Source organism: Tachysurus vachellii, chromosome 12, assembly GCF_030014155.1.
Source record: "Tachysurus vachellii isolate PV-2020 chromosome 12, HZAU_Pvac_v1, whole genome shotgun sequence".
Lineage (NCBI taxonomy): Eukaryota > Metazoa > Chordata > Actinopteri > Siluriformes > Bagridae > Tachysurus > Tachysurus vachellii.
Window position 1 is genome coordinate 18,848,263 of NC_083471.1, and position 17,213 is coordinate 18,865,475.

General features: G+C 38.8%; 2 protein-coding genes across 4 annotated transcripts in view; one reads left to right on the forward strand and one right to left on the reverse strand.

Moving 5' to 3' along the window:
• si:dkey-40c11.2 (drebrin-like protein B) overlaps positions 1 to 14,108 on the forward strand; it is a 36,638-nt gene extending 22,530 nt beyond the window's left edge. Inside the window, exons 1-13 of one of the 2 annotated variants that reach the window (XM_060884315.1) lie at positions 7,504 to 7,801; positions 8,638 to 8,775; positions 8,880 to 8,957; positions 9,125 to 9,276; positions 9,891 to 9,945; positions 10,023 to 10,097; positions 10,183 to 10,279; positions 10,367 to 10,834; positions 11,228 to 11,608; positions 12,060 to 12,143; positions 12,276 to 12,391; positions 12,512 to 12,566; positions 12,658 to 14,108. In XM_060884315.1, coding sequence (XP_060740298.1) covers positions 7,673 to 7,801; positions 8,638 to 8,775; positions 8,880 to 8,957; positions 9,125 to 9,276; positions 9,891 to 9,945; positions 10,023 to 10,097; positions 10,183 to 10,279; positions 10,367 to 10,834; positions 11,228 to 11,608; positions 12,060 to 12,143; positions 12,276 to 12,391; positions 12,512 to 12,566; positions 12,658 to 12,794 — 1,965 coding nt within the window. In that variant the 5' untranslated portion in view covers positions 7,504 to 7,672 and the 3' untranslated portion in view covers positions 12,795 to 14,108. Of the gene's footprint in view, positions 1 to 7,503; positions 7,802 to 8,637; positions 8,776 to 8,879; positions 8,958 to 9,124; positions 9,277 to 9,890; positions 9,946 to 10,022; positions 10,098 to 10,182; positions 10,280 to 10,366; positions 10,835 to 11,227; positions 11,609 to 12,059; positions 12,144 to 12,275; positions 12,392 to 12,511; positions 12,567 to 12,657 lie in introns of those variants that run through there. The other variant, XM_060884314.1, reaches the window with a different exon arrangement.
• Positions 14,109 to 14,488: 380 nt separating this feature from the next.
• The window catches only part of rtkna (rhotekin a), a 53,599-nt gene continuing 50,874 nt past the window's right edge, over positions 14,489 to 17,213 (reverse strand). For both annotated transcript variants that reach the window (XM_060884316.1, XM_060884317.1), the window contains exon 12: positions 14,489 to 17,196. In XM_060884316.1, the coding sequence (XP_060740299.1) occupies positions 16,637 to 17,196 (560 nt within the window). In that variant the 3' untranslated portion in view covers positions 14,489 to 16,636. The remainder of the gene's footprint in view (positions 17,197 to 17,213) is intronic.

Below are 17,213 nucleotides of genomic sequence, written 5' to 3' on the forward strand. Positions count from 1 at the left end.
CCACCAAGCTGCCACTGCTGGGCCCCTGAGCAAGGCCCTTAATGTCCGGTTGTATAAAAATGAGATAAAATGTACGTTGCTCTGGTTAAGTGTGTCTGCTAAATGCTGGAAATGTAAATGTGTTTTCCTCCTTGAAGAACAGATAAACTATCAGTATCACTATTTAGACTAACTGCTTACGAAAGCACAAAACGATGGCACATTAACCCCAATCTCACAAGCCTAAAAAACACTTTCTATTGTTAGCCAATGTTTCCTATTTATAGTTTGTTTCCTTCCTCCGTCTGTATTTACAGAGTGCCTGTTCAATGGCTGGTGACAGGCACAGCTCACTTGCTCCCTTCCTCCTCTCTCTTACCTATTATTCTCCAGCTCTATTGAGCACCACACCAACAAATAAACTCTCACACATGGTGGACAGGAAGAAGGAGCAGAATGATAGGATGGAATGGAGGAAGAGAGAATGAAAGAAAAGAATAGCTCTGAAAAAAGGTAATCTCGGTCACTTCATCGTCGACCCCTGCGTATTGGGAGTGTCGAGCGTATTCCTTGTTACAGAGCCGAGTCAGACAAGCCGTGTCTGATGTCGTGAGAACGTTCATGGTCTCCGTGGCCTTCCTGGCTTAACCATGTTTGCCTAACATTTCCATAATCACAGAGAAGAGTTTTATGAGTTTATTGAATGCACACAAGGTTACTTTTATACTTATTGCCTTTAAAAGGCATCACCCGGTCAGCTTGAGAGGCATCCGAAGAATGTCTTCTGTTCCCCATTTTCACTTTGGATCTTCTGACATGTAGTGAAATATATGCAGTGGGACCTTTCATGACTGCCCTTCTTAGGGAAGGCCTTGTTTACGTAGGGGGTTGAAGCCACATATTTGTTATGTACTTGTTATTTTAGAAGTTCAGAGTGGACTTTGGGTCTTGACCGTTGTACATGTTCTTTGAGTTTAGAACTGGATGCTCTGATCTTGTCACCATTTCTGGAGACAAAATGCATTACGTTCACATACCAAGAGTCAGTTAGTTGCCTTGTTTTTTTCTTGTTGGTGGTTGTTGTTGTGAATTGCTGCTTTGATTTACATTATTTGCTTCATACTGGCTTCACTAGCAGAATTGCAAAAGCAAGTTTACTGTACTAACAGTTCATTTGAAGCATTTATTCTACATTTATTCATTTTAATCTAAACGTATCAATACACATTTCATGATAGATTTTAGATTTAATGTTTATTAGTCTCACAAGGATTTTACAAACTTTTTGAGACTGTTTTACTTTGAGGATTTTTTGTGTTGTTTTTTTTTTTTCTTTTCAGAAAATTACATAAAGTTCTACCAGTTCTACCACTACATGATACGTCTTGGCCCAAATCTGCAGAAAATCTGAGAAATAATTGAGGAAATTGCTAGCTTCTCTGAATATCAGGGGCTTGATTTTACATTAATTTCTGTTATGGCAAAATCTTGTATATAAGGGACTTGTATATGACGGGACCAGTTTCAACCGCGGTTGTACGCTTTTCTTGCAATGTTTTGTGTTAAAGATTAAATGGAAACTAATTACAGGTAGAAACATAAAATGTTGGATTTGTCAGGCCACTTGTGGCTTGGTCTGAGGATTTCTTTAAGACAATTGTTTTGATCTGTTGATTTGCTTGTGTCATACATAGTTTGAATAGAAGTGAGAAAATAACAATTTAATTATATTGCTTTTGGTGCTTAAATCAAGGTTTGGTGTCTCATATGCTTAGAAAAGGAATGGTCACTTGTTGCTTTCTGTGCTCTGTTGGTCTGCTGTGGATAGAGGATCAGCCCTTGTTTTTCCTGTGAATAATGACACAAAAACGACACATTAAGTATCCAGGAAGCGCATGTCACTACAGAATAAAAGCACGTCAACTGTGAGAGCTGCTCAGGTCTAGTCTAAATCTCATGGTCTCTTCTCCAATGGTACCTGTGTGGAAATGTGAGACATTCTTCTCTTTCCTGGATATCAGTCAACTCTCTCAAGCCCTCTTCCTGCTTTCTGCTGTCACGGTGGCACCACTGACTGCCTTCATTATAAAGCAAGTTTTGAGGGTGAGGTCATAGATGGCTCTGTTGTTTGGAATGGTAACTGGAATTAATAGCAGATTACTGCGCTTGCTGGAGCTTTTATTGTTCTTGGCAGATCTGGATGGAGTCTGCTGGAACCCAAAGACAAACGGGATACACTGGATGCCAGGGATTCATGCAAGTAGAGGCATTGTAGCTAGTAGCTTCTAGTGCCTCTTACCATTTACACTTATGAAGAAAATTGTTGGCAAGAGATTTAATATGCAGTAATTACTTTTTTTTGTACAACTGAGAGTTAAGGGCCTTGCTGAGGGAGCCAGAAGTGGCATCTTGGTGGGTATGGGATTCAAATTCGTAACCTTCAGTAGGTAGTCCAACACCTAAACCACTAGGTTACCACATACTCCAGTTTTGTAATGTATTTTGACTCATTTTAAATCCTCCAATCTCCATTTGCAAACAGAAGCACATGTTCCATTTTCAGTCACATGGGTTCACAATTCAAACCAGATTCTCCATTTTGGCTTCTGCCACATAGTATCAATAACAGGTTTAACATGAGACATTTTGGTGGTGTCTCAATCCCCTCAAGCTACTTCTCTGTATTGTCTACTTTTTATTTGATTTTTTTTTTGTTTTGCTTCACAGTGCAGTGAGTCTGTGCTGGAAGAAATAATTGGCAGGTAATTACACCAGTTACTGGAAATGGTTGGGTTTTGATCAAATGTTTTTCTGCATTGCAAACACTGGAGATTTCTAACCATCAAGCTACATATGCATACGCTATTTAACATACATAATGTGTGTGTTAGACAGGTCATTCTACCACCAAAACACCGTCATCTTCCATGTGATCATGGGTAACTCTTTGCATAAATATCCAGAGTTCTTTTGCCAAGGAGGACTGTTGACTTGAAACAGAAGCATACAACATATTTGCAATCAAATATTAACTGGAATCTCATTTTGTCTTAGAAAAATTCTGAAAGTATACTCCGGCTTGGTCAAATAGCTACCAAAACATTAGCTGAGTTGAAATTTTCCAGCTTTCCTGTTAGTTGATTAAATTGATTAATAGATGTTTGAGATTTTCTAATGACCTTGTGTTATTTTCTGGGAACAAATTGCATGTGATTTTTGCATTAGTAACTCAAATTCTTTCCATCCACCAGCTCTAACTGGCTGGGTCTGAGTTTTCTCAAATTGTAGTTCAGACCATTTGATTTTTCAGTTAGAAAAGAATTCATTGGCTCATTAACACAAAGAGTTTGCATTTGTGTTAATTAACATGACAAAAAGCTAACAGAATCTGATGAAAGCTTCATAAATCCGGTGGTTTAAGCAGACACCAAAACTTTACAGCAGAAAATCAGTTATAACGTGTGTATTAACTGTGTCAAGCCTATACATTGTTAAGGCTTTATCATATTGTAAGTTTCTGGAACTCTTTTTTTTTTTTTTTACCAGAAGCCAGAAATGGAGTTTGCGCCTCTTTTATTGTGTTTTCGCACAAATCTTTCTATCTTTAAAGTTTTTTTCATTAAAAACTAAAATTTGATGGTGTTATATTCGACCATTAAAATTCTGTGTGAGTTTATCCCAACAGTGTGAAAAACATCTCATACTGAAATCCAACACTGCTGTGTATCATATTATATCAGACTTGCAGCAATAAAATAATTCATTTATTTCTACTGATTCAAAATATCTGACAGGTCGATTTTCATTCAGCCGGTAGAGCGGAACAGTATACTGCTAAAAAGGGTTAACTTTGCGGTGATTTAAGCTGATTCAAGTTGTAATCCTATACAATACTCTCCAGCGTTAATGGATTTCAACTCACCAGAGTTACTAATCACTCGTCTGCTATTCATTTTCAATAAACGTCTGCAAACAGATGATTCGGTGAGCCAGGCCAAGCAGCGTGTGAATTCACACTGAAGAAACCATCGTAAGCATACCAAGGTGACTTAGCATTTATAATGTGACTTGTGCATCAGCATTAACTAACAGTACTTATGGTTAACAAACAATGTAGTTGCTGCAGAAGCAGCGTGTGTATGATATGTTTTCATAACTGTGCTTTTTCATCTGTTGTATGAACAGATAAGCTGAGTAGAGAATTCTCATGTTCTACACCTGATCTATAGAGATACTGTATACGCAGAGCCAAGAGTTACTTTCTGTGTTCTCATTTCAAGCTTCATTGCACAATTCTGATTTTAATGCTCAGATCCGACGGATCTGTCTTGAAGGTTGACATTTGTAGCTGTAAGTGATCCATATCTGTCTTTAACAAAAACACTCTTGTCCCGCATCCGGACTACCTCAATGAGCAATGAGAAAATTCTTTCAACACACAACTCAGTTTCTATGAATTTCACTCTGAACGTTCTCATTTCGCATGGCTACATATTAGATATGTACCTGAGGCATATTTCAAAATGGCTCAGGTTTCATTTCAAAAGAAAAATTTTTATGTCTGTATGTATGCAAATTCAGACTATGACAAGTAGATGTGTATTTTAATAAATAGATTTGTTTTAACTTGGTTAAAGTGGTAGGCTACATGCGTTGAAATCTAGTCCCATATGTGTGCTGAATTCTCACATTCTTGAGCGAACGAGAGCGAAACACTGTGTACTGTAAAACACACTGTAAAACCACTCTGCTCCTAAGGTGTGGTCCGTGTTATTAAATGGTTTGGGAAGCCCAGGTGTAGACAAGTAAAACTATGCGGTTATTGTTTGGGATGAAGGTAGCATACCTCGTTTTTTTTTTTTTTTTTTAATATTTAAGTATAAAAATGACTTCTCCGCATGTTACCCTAGGGAAAGTTGTTACATTAGTAGTGCTGACACAGACATTGTTATTATGTCGAGCTGCACCTTGGGGGCGTTACTGTACGTCAACAAGCTAAAACCTATTATCTAGGCAAGTAATAACAGTCATCTGCCATCCTCCTGTTTTGTAAGAGGGATGAATAAGATAGAAGAAAGAAAGGGAGGGAGCGAAGGGAAGACTATTACTTCATATGTTCGAATAAAGTATTACACTGGATTAGACAGGCTGATGAAGCAGTCTCGACTTGTCTGTGCTCTCCTTGGTGCTTTCACTGTGGGAAGGGTACGAGGTTTGTAGACATGAAGAAAGAATTGGGTGTGGAAGAAGCAGCCTGTGCTTGCTAGCACTGTGCAGTGCACTAATCCCTTCTGAAACTGGGGTTTTTGCAGGCCTTGAACCACAGCCAGCACTGACGGTGATGTAAGACTCTGAGGCACACCCACAGACCTTTCTTTTTCATGCCCCCTTTTTCGTGCCCCTGTTTTCTAAGTCATTATTCCATCTGCAGAGTTTTATGTGGACTATAGATGTGTGTGTGTGTGGGTGTGTATGTGAATATCTTTATTAAAACATTTACTAATACTGCTTGAATAAACTCAAGTACAGGGTTGCACAATCTAATTCATGTAATAGTAACTGACTCATACAAGCTTCAAGCTTTTGTTATCATTAAAAAAGTTGCCGTTAAGCATACACTGGCATATAGTGAATACAGCATTCTGCAAGCTATAGTTTATAACTACAGAGGAGTCCAAACATAGTAGCAGTGTTTGATTTAAACTTGATTTGTTTCATGTTTGTATTAAATATACAGTGCAAACGGCTTCGTGTTTTTAACCCGAGAAGGAAAGTTTTGGCAAAGGATCAGACCCAGAGTTCTAGTCTTTAATAACTTTCACCATTCGTCACTGTCCACAAACAGATGAGATTTCAACCAGAACACAGACATGCTCCTCCTCCTCTTCCTCCTCCTCTCCATGCCTGAAGAGCTTCTGAATTTAGGGTGACGGTCTACAGAAGATCTGAAGTGTGTTTGTGTGAGGTGTGATGGGATCTGTTCTGCACCAGTGTGGTCACTCAGTTAAAACGATCCTGTTTCATACTTCATTTTCTCTAAACACATCCAGTTCTCAGCACACACAAACATACACCCACGCATAGTTCTGTGTGATGTGCTGATTATACTTAGGTTTGCTCTTTTTTTTTTTTTTTTGCGGTTGTATTTTTATCACTCCACTTCCTGGAAGAAATCTGTTGGAGTAGCGCAGAATTAAATGGACAGAAAAAAAGCTTGTAGGAGCAGTTTGCGATCGCCAGATAAACAAATCCTGATGATGCCACAGTCATCAATATCTGGGCGTCAAAGAAGCAAAAGATATTTGTGGAGCTCTGGACATCCCCTGTCAGTCAAATAAAAAAAAAATACTTATTTCAAATAGAATTTAATAGTAAAATATAATAATGTAAAATAAAATAGAATAATAAGGGAAAAAAATGCAATTTGCTATACAGTAAAGTGGGAATATGTACAAGGAGAAGTAAAAAGACAAAATATGAGAAAATATAGCATGACTGATATGAATGTAATGAATATGAATGAGAGACAATAGACAATCATGAGGATCTGTGAGCTCACATATGTGTAAGAGGGCAGATAAGGCTTTCTTCTGATAGTGTCATCCCCAGTTTGTGAGGTGTGCGTTCAGTCATCCCCAGTTTGTGAGGTGTGTGTTCAGTCATCCCCAGTTGGTGAAGTGTGCGTTCAGTCATCCCCAGTTGGTGAAGTGTGCGTTCAGTCATCCCCAGTTTGTGAGGTGTGTGTTCAGTCATCCCCAGTTGGTAAAGTGTGCGTTCAGTCATCCCTAGTTGGTAGCTGATAGAGCTGGCTTTGGCAGAGCTGAAAGTTAAAAAATAAGTAAATAAATAAATAAATAAATAAATAAATAAAGGTTTTATTGTTGCCATTTTCTGGAGATTATTTTGTGGTAACGAATGTTTTCAAGGTGGATTATAGTGAATCTTTTTGAAACCAAGAACAATAGCACCACCAATGGTCATAGGACGGAATGATATAAAGAAGTGAAACTGGGCCTGATCTCCCTGAAGCTCACCTTATTCTTATACCTTATACTTTTGTTCTGACCTCATTATATATCACAGCACTAATATATAGTTTGATTGAATTTTATTATTTTTTAACACTTTTTCAGAATTAGATTTAAGCTTAAGGCAACAGGAAATTGTTACTTAGTCTCTCACTTAATATGAGTCAGCTATACACTGTATAATATATATTGAGAGAGAGAGAGAGAGAGAGAGAGAGAGAATGTTTACAACTAATGCTACTGGACAGGTCTCAGCAGGTCTTGATGCTGTAGTGAACAGAGGTGTGTGCAGGTGAGCTATCTGTGTCTAATCGGTGCTATAAGATTTGAGCCCAGCCCAGCAAAGCTAATGCAAATACACTGGCTTCTAATGTTAGTATATGAAAAGTTTGTGGAAAGCAAACAAAGATTTTGTGCTCTTTGGCAAAGATAGACTCCCTGTGTGTGTGGGTGAATGTAGTGATCTTTGGAGTGTGCTCAGAGCATGTTTCCTAATCTCACCAAACTAGTGAAAGCAAACACACAGGTGAACATCAGCTGAACAGAATTTCTTCTTTATTTTGTTGTTTCTTGGTATGTGATGTTGAAGTTGAAGTTATGTTTGGTATTGGAAAGTTAAACTGGATTATCAGTAGAGATATGACGTTGGCAGTCGTGAGGAATCAATGAGGAAATGCTGTGAAGAGGTGAAAATATGGAATTTGCATCTGGTTTTTTTTTTGTGTCCATCTTCAGCAATGAATGTCAGGTGCATTCTTCATCCGCTGAAATTCTGTGTAAAGGTCCAGACACAGGTAAAAACATCTCACGCTGAAATCCAAGTGTCCTGACTAATCTTATATCAGACTTGCAGAGATAAAATAAGTTATTTGCTTATACTGATTAGAAATGTCAGATATTCATTCAGCCGGTGCATCAGAACACTGGTGAATGTGGAATAAAGGGTTAAGTTATTGTTTCTTATGGAAGCAGAAGGTGTGTGTCAGCGCTTTCTGACAGTCTCTCTGTAGTATAACAGGCTGCAGTTTTTTGAATAATCATTGGTGAAAAAATTTTAAATTGTAATATTTTTGAATGTTTGTGGTATAAAGAATAAAACATCCAAAACAGGATGTTCTGATACTGGAAAAATTGTTGATAGTAGGTTGATTAGTTCCGCTACAACAGCATGACCAATAGTGTATTATTCCTCACATAATTTACTCCTCTAAAACACTCTTACTCTCTCACTCATTTTCTACCACTTATCCAAACTACCTCGGGTCACGGGGAGCCTGTGCCTATCTCAGGCGTCATCGGGCATCAAGGCAGGATACACCCTGGACAGAGTGCCAACCCATCGCAGGGCACACACACACTCATTCACTCACACACTACGGACAATTTTCCAGAGATGCCAATCAACCTACCATGCATGTCTTTGGACCGGGGGAGGAAACCGGAGTACCCGGAGGAAACCCCCAAGGCACGGGGAGAACATGCAAACTCCACACACACAAGGCGGAGGCGGGAATCGAACCCCCAACCCTGGAGGTGTGAGGCGAACGTGCTAACCACTAAGCCACCGTGCCCCCCCTCCTCTAAAACATTTTCATTTAAGTGAGCCTATTTTTTACTTTCCATCTCATAGGAAGCCCATGTGTTTATCAGTGCCTCTAATAAAGATGAGTTGACTGAGGAAAAGATTGCAGAAATTCTGGCAAAAGTTCGTCCACCCATGGAGAGATTTAGAAGAAGCTCCAAATCGACAGAGAAAGAAGAAACAGTGGTAACAGACCATGCTTGATAATACTCGAATCATTAAAAACTTGCTAAAAATGCGCCATTGAAATGAATAAGATATACACCTGATCTGCGCTTTACTGTTTACAGGGAACAAACTACAGGAAGACGAACGCTGCCATGGAGATGAGATGGATTAACAGAGAATCCTTCTGGGCACGTGCAGAGGTGCACAATTTTAAACTTGGTAGTACACTGATATCTCTGCTGTCTAAAATACAATCGAACACATGGGTTGTTTGAATAAATTCAGAAACGTGTAAGTACGTTTCGAGGAAGGCAGGAAAGTCAGGTAATCTCTAATAACACTCCCTCACCTGCCTCCTGTGTCTCAGCGTGAGGAAGAGGAGAGGAAGGAGGAGGAGAAGAAGAGGGCTGTGGAGGACAGGAGACGCAGAGAGAGAGAAAGAGTTCTGCAAGAAAAGAAGGAGGCAGAGGAGAGAGACAGAAAGATGAATGAAAAATTGCAAATGATTGAGGAGCAAAGGTAATAAGCAATTCCACAAGAACTACCAAGGGTATTGATACACTTTATTTTGAGTATTATTTTTATCACCAGGACAGTTTAGTGTGTTAGGTTTAACCAGTGTTACTTCATTATCACATTTAACAAAATGGTCAAATAATGAAAATAATGCATTTCAGGTTTTTTTGCATTTTTTCTAGAATAAAAACATAAACCACATTTTCCAATCTTTTACCTATTTTTATTTATGTAATCTCAATATGTTTCATTTCCAGTGTTTCCTCAGAGCATAGTACCAGGGTTCATATTGCTTTTTTTAAATAACATCCATTTCTGTTTAGACCACACCCACTTTCACTTTATGTCACGCCCACTTCAGTTTTAAATTCATTGCATAATTGCATCATTCTTCTTACTGTGCTAACACTAGCTGATAAATGGAATAAAGGTTTCAATGCTGCAAAACTGTAATGATCTGGTTACTGCATTGAAACTCAAATAAATCACTGTAAATGAATGAAACAATGAAAAGTTTGTTCTATAGATTGTATATCAGCATGTGAGAACAGCTAAAAACTGAGCAAGTGGACATGGAATATGGCAAAAAGGAAATTCTGTATTTTTTGCTTTTCTAGGAAACTGGATGCCAAACGTCAAGAAGAAGCTAGAAGACAGGAGAAAACTCGTTGGGTGAGTAATCAAGAAAATGATTGGTTTCACTACTAGAGAGTTATCATGTTTACGAGATGAACCTGAATGATGGACAGGAGGTGCAGCAGAGAGAGCATGAAGAGGAGATGAGGGCTCGACTCAGACGCAGCGAGTCCATAGAGAAAGCAGCTGTGAGTGTTTTTACAGGTTTGTTTATCATATTTGAAAAGGAAAAACTTCACAGCATCTGACTCTGTTGTTAATGATGACCACTAGGAGGCAGCGGCCCTCGTTTCCCAGCGCTCCATGAACCCACGGGAGTTTTTCAGGCAACTATCACAAAGCTCCACCAGCCCTGTATCGCCTCGCTCAGGTAAGTATTATACAAGCAACCTTCCAAATCTTTGTGTCATTAAGTGCAGCCTTAGACAATTAATTTTTCCTGTTGTTCAATATCCAGGCAAGCCGCCATTCCGTCGTTACCAGCGCAGTTTGACAGACACTGCTTTCATCTTCGAGAAAGCCAGTGCCAGTAGTGGTCCCACTTCCCCAATCAGCCCCTCTGTCACCTCCCCTTTCTCTCGCACACCGACTAGTCCCTTCAATCGCTGCATGTCCCCGACTAGCCCCAGCTTCCGTCCAATAAAATCTCCCCAAAGCCCTCACGCACCTTTGAGGACTCCTCCCACATCTCCAGTTGAGTGTTCTGCCCCACCCATCTCCTTTCTGCCCAGCCTGCCAGAGTCTAAAGCTCCTCCACCTCAGTCCTCCCTTCCTGACCTTCCTCCTGCCCAGATCACTACAGTCACTGAATCTTCAAGTGTGATCAAGAGTAAATCATCTAGTGTAGAAGATAATGAGCAGAAACCTGCAACTATCCCAGATGCTACATCTGCACCCCTGCCTGACAAACCAGTTCCAGTAAAGGGTAAGCTCTGAATAAAACATTTCAGTCCACAGTTTCTTAGCCCTCACATCTAATTTGAGTGTAATTTGAATGACCAAATCCTATTTGTTTCTAAATCCAAATCAGGGAAAGTGAATGTTACCTGCTTAGCTTGTGGCAAACATCAAGAAAGTACTGTACCAAAAGAAAAAAGTTGTCTGATTGTTGTATTAAAATAGACAAGAATGCAAAATAAAATCATTTTTACTCAAACATTTTTACTAGAGACCATTAGCTAGTATAAAGGATAATAATACAAAACATTACAAACTGAATGGATTTGGTAATTAGCATTGTGGCTATCCAGTTTAAACTGTAGCTTATGGTGTATGAAGTATAAATTACTAGCATTTAGTCTGTTTATTATCTTCAAAGAATCCATCTCAGAGCTCCTCATTGACACCTGCATGCCGGATGGAATAGAGGAAGACTTAGATATCATAGTCGGGCCAAAGAAAGAAGAGGCAAAATTACCGTCTGAAGCATGCACCGCCTGTCTTCCACTCACAGAAACATCGATCAGCTCTCAAGATCTAGCTGAAGCAGAGCAGGCCTTCCTGCCACGATCAGAACATATTGCTGTTTCTGCTCTAATTGAGGTGGATGAACCTATAGAGGAGGAAGAACCAGAGCAGGAGGAAGCTGAAAAATCATCAGAGTTTGGTTCAAGCGGGGAACAACCAGAGTCTGAAACATTAGCCAGTAATGAAGAAACCCTGGTGAAAGAGACTGGGGTTAATATTGGATATGAAACAGGCAAGTGTAACGATATTCTCACACGGTTACAGTGATATGCCTACAGGTGTAGAATGATATTCTAATGGGATTATAATAATAATCTGTCAAGTATAGTGATATTCTGATGGGAGTATACATTTTATTCACAGATAATACATTTCTGACAAGAGCATAATGAAGTATTAATATAGTGATATTTTGATGGTTGTATAAGTGATATTCTAGTGGGAGTATAAATGATATTTTGATGGAAGTATCATATTCTGAAGGGAGTATAGTGATATTATGATATATATATAGTATAATTATTTTCTGATAACACTTCAGATAGTATAGTAACAGGAGTTCAATGATATGCTGAAAAGTGCGTAATGATATTTTTAACAAGGGTGTAATAAAATTCTGACATCAGTATATATTCATCAACATGGTTTTTGACTTGAGTCTTCAATCATCTCTTTATACACAGAAGTGTGTGTAGAGGAGACTAAAAACCTTGTGATTGAGGAAGGAAGACCAGACCAAAATGGTGTATGTCCTCAGAATGGTACAGGTAATGGGATTTCATGTTGTCTTCCCAATACAGATAAATAGCCACAGAATAAAGATTATGTGGTAATGGCTTATTAATTTGACAAACTGTTAAATAGAACATGAACATGTGCTTTATATATCCTTAATCTAGCCAAGGAATGTGATGATTCGTCTGACCATAGCACACCAGAGAAGTATACTTACATAGTCAATCGCGAAGATTCTGAGGAAGAAGATGCCCAAAGTGAAGAGGCAGAGAATGGAGAGGTAGGACTTACAGTCTGATTTTGACCTACTTAGTAAGTTCTTGACAAAGACACTATTTAAATATATAAACACCATAAATTTGGATTCAAATGTATTATAATCAATGTTTGTTTCCAACAGTCCTCAGCAGACAGGCCGCTTCTACGCGTGCGAGCGCTCTATGACTACCAAGCAGGTCAGAGGTCCTTTCATTTCCACTGAAATCCAAACAATCCTTTATGCAATACATGTCTCATATTGATCTCTGAACACATTATGCTTTCCAGAGGATGAAACCGAGATTTCTTTTGAGCCTGGGGACATCATCATGGACGTGGAAACAGTGGACAAAGCCTGGTGGAGGGGTTTCAGCAAAGATGGCCGTCATGGTCTCTTCCCTTCCAACTATGTGGAGACCATCTAAGGACCAATTATTTTTCAGAGACAGTTATTTGTCTTTTAGGTTCAGTACCAGCACTCAGGGAACAAAATCTTTGGGTTATCCACCAGAGGGAGCTAAAAACAGGCTCCAAGTATTCTGGCTGTGCCACAGTGAAGGTACTAAAAGACCAATGGGACAAAAAGACAACAAAATGATCTGAGATCAATGCTTGTGCAACAGTCTTGTGCATGGCAAAGTGAGACAGATTTCTTGAAGTTATTCTGAACCATCTTCTACAGGATATTGTTTTTGTTTATTTTTATTACCTATGATTTGGCTCAGCAGTATGTTTGATTCTCTTAGTTATGTTTCTAACACAGAAATCAGTCATTATGGTATTGACCGATTTATGGCTTTGTAATTCTAATGTTAGATATAGAAACTATAAGCCTTCGTTACAACTGCATTTAGAGCATGTATCAGTTTATTGTTTGTTATCGGGATGAACCCTGTATTACTTATAAAGTTTCTGCAGTGCTGCTGAGCACATTTTGATCAATTTTTTCATGTATTTACATTAGGCTTTTGCAATATTGATTTTTCCCTGCTTGTGATTTACCATTTGAAAAAAAAAAAAAATTGAAAAATTCAATGGTCCAGAACAGAAAAGAAAAGGAACACAATGATATCAGCTGTGCAGTCAGGAACTGCTTGCTGGCAGTGGCAACCGCAAAAAAGCTTGATCCCGGATTTTGGGGTAATTGTGCAGTATGATAGAAAATATCTACTTGTCTAACGATAGTTAAGTCAAACACACAGTAAAAGATTTTATTTTAATATTAACAAACTCAAGATATTCTCTATTTACCTTGACAAAGTGAGGGCACATGAGATAGGGAGAAGGGGAAAAGGGGGTGTAGCTTCTAAGCAACGATTAATATCAGAGTGTTCATAGTACATTCACAAATCCAGATTTATGTCAATTGGCTTCCAGTTTATGTCAATCTTCCAGTTTATCGGGTAGAAAAAAAAGACTATTTTGGTGTATGGGTTTGAGTGAGAAGTTGTACTAAGGTACCTTGATCTTAAGGTTGGCTTTCCTATGCAAAATCTGCAAATGGTGGCAGGTCTGTTGATGTATAATAATGTAACTGGAATGAATGTAAACTATCATGATATGATGAGTCGCTATATTGCACAAGCCTAATGTAATCCCAAATTGTGCTTCACTCTGTTAGTTCACAGTAATGCTGAGGTGAGGATATATTTTTACTAACCAACATCTGACCGAGGCGGTAAGGTTTATTACTGTATTTGTGCTGAGTGAAACATTTTAATAAACACAAATTAAATACAGGTTTATCAATGTACTACCACACATACAACAAAAGGTTTGTATTGTAACTGATAAATCTATCCACTAACTCCTCAAGCATGAAATCTAGCACCATGACCCATTTTCAAATCTTTATTTTTTTGTATCAGATACTGCTCTATAAGATTTCAGCAGAATTTTATTAATTCTATTTTATACGAGTTGACCAACTTCCTTTGTCTCTTTCAGTTTTTTCATCACCTAATTAAAGATCTCTACCTTGTATTTAATTTCTTTTTATTTTTTGTAAGTATAACAGAGCATCTCACAACATATCATCTACAAATAGATCACAAGCCTGTGCTTAACATGAGAAATCAGTGTAATACAAAAATAAGACACATGGTTTAGGCTTATTTCAAATTTTTCTTTTTAATAATTCTCATTTCTATTATTATTCTACATGCTTAGTTAGTTTTCACGCCAATGGCAATGCGCATGCAGACAGCCTGCTGACACGATGCTCATCTCCAGGTTAAACCCAATGTTATTTACCAGAACGGTTAGGCCTGTACTCTGATAAAATAACTCAACAGTTGTATCTCTAACAAAAATGAATACGGTAAAATACAGTTTTAACAAAGGCAACAAAGAAAGCTGTTAATTTACAAAACTTTACAACAGGAAACACAGCCTGAATGAAATTTACAGATTAAAATTAAATCTTGGTGGCTCTTTAATTAGCAATAAAAGCGCTATTAGTTAATAATTCACTTCAGTACAGTAATACAGTGTATAAGTTCACCACTTCCACCATACTGATATATTTTTCAGTAAACAGTAACAGTTGAAACAGAACACAGACCCACTGCATCATACACTCACTATTCCTGGTTTGCATATTTAACACACTGCAGCGTTATTATTCACACACAAGACCTCATTATGGTGAAAATGACAATTCTGAGATGCACATATTTATGTTCTGTTCTTAGCTAGATTATATAGGAGTTGTCCAGAGTAGACTGGGTCTTGACCTCAGAGAAATGACAAAGCACACCTTGTTATGGACTTTCCCATCAATAGCTTATTGTAGAAGTGCTAAAATCACAGATCAGTGACAAAGGAGAAGCAAACTGCACTGATGCTGCAAATGAAACGCGGAGCAGGTAACGCTTTAAACTGGGACACATTTGCATAGTCGTGTACGTTTCATAACTCCTAATGCATTTTATTTCTGCAATGGGAAGCACCATCTTTACATCAGCATGTAACATCATGAGAGCTGATTACATTACATTACAACGTGGTCTTTTCGTAACAGACCTCTCGACCCTGATTTTTAATTCTTAATTACTAAAGCAGATACTGTGAAACATCATACTATCATCCAAGTGAAAAATGTTGGTTATGTGGTGCATTGGATATGTGGTGCACACACTGAGGGGAAAAAAAGGATAATAATCTAAACCATCACAAGTTGCTGACATTGTACCCTCAAGCATATACCCTTTGCACATAACATGTACCTTAGATATTTTCTAAAAATATATAGTTAAGGGTACCACCAACCCAGCAACAAGGAATTTCTTTCAACAAGGTGCATCATAACCAGTAGGATTAGTTGACTAGTGACGGTTTATATATATATTCAACATTTGTCTTCTGTAGACCACCAGAGGACCACTGCTCACTGATAGACAATTCTCAGCACAGCAATTACACAGACATGATATAAACCTGGATATTAGGCACAGCACCAGTGTCGGTTTTAAACACTTTGCTGCACTTTGAACATGTTGAGATTTGAGCTCAATGTGTTAATCATCTAGCACTTCATCATTATCAGCTTGGGACCACATCACTGCTGTTGGCTGGATCATTCTGTCACTTGTCACATTAACTGGCTAACAAACTGTTTTACAAAACAAATTATGGCAAAAGACACTAAATAAGTTGGTGCTAATTTAATGTGCATCTAATTAAATAATAGAAAATGAACATTTTGAGCAGATTTTATTATGCACATATAAAAACGTAGCTATACATTTAGAGCTATGAAACGGTTTTCATAGCTTATTTTCAGTATAGCAAATTTTCAGTAGCTTGTAAATTTCAATGTAGTGGCTGTTGAGTTTTGCACTATATGACTGGATTTATACTCAACTGCTGCAACTGACTGTTAGATTGTTAGTCCAGTTTGAAAGAGACTGGAGTCATGGTCTGATTCTTGGTCATGCCTTGTCAGTTAGAAATACTGTACTCTAGTATGACTTTAAGAATCGTGGGATTTTTCTATTACATAAACTGCATATACTGACAGTGAACCATGTATAAATAACTATTCATCAACATGGTGCTGAATCCATGTACAGGAATTCTCCCATGAACTAGTCAGTCATTGTCCACCACCATCCCTGAAGTGAGAGCCACACTGAGGACACACTGGATAGCTTTCTCATGGACACTGCAGGTCTTTTAAGGGGTAACATTTAAGAACAGAATGGTTGTGATCCTTTCTTTTAGAAGCAGGTCGTTTTTTTGAGCAATTCTTTTCTTAGGATGGAAACTAAACGTGACTCTGTAGCCAGTTTCTGGGGTCCAGCTTTGCTCTGAGGTTCCTCAGGCTTCGGCGTGCCCCAGAAGGTCGCGAAAAGGCGAGATCTGATTCTGGGCTGTTGCTCCCTTCACTTGAGCTGTTACTGGAAGTGGAGCTGGAGCAGGAAAGAGGTGGAGCCTGTTGGTGGAACTGGCTGGATGGTGGAGGTTGGCACGAACAGTGGAGGCCCCCGTAGTTTCTTCCTCGCAGTGTGGACAGCTTGGCATCCAAGGAAAGTGTACGAGGGCGGTAGCGGTTGGAGGCGAGGTAGTGGGGTGAACAGGGACTTGAACTGCAGGGGCTGGAGCTGTCTGAGGCAAGGCTGGCATCAGAGGAGAGTAGAGCACGAGAACGGTGACAGCGGGGACTGGGGGAGTGGCGTGGTGAGTGTTGCCGGGGGTTTTGGGGGCTGCCGGGAGGCTCTTCCTTAAATAAGGACATCCAGTGAGGTGGGGTCTGAAATTCAAACTGCTCAATGCGCCTCGTCAGAATGTCGGTAACAGCACTGATGTCATCAGATGTGTCAATAACTGTCAGACACAAACAA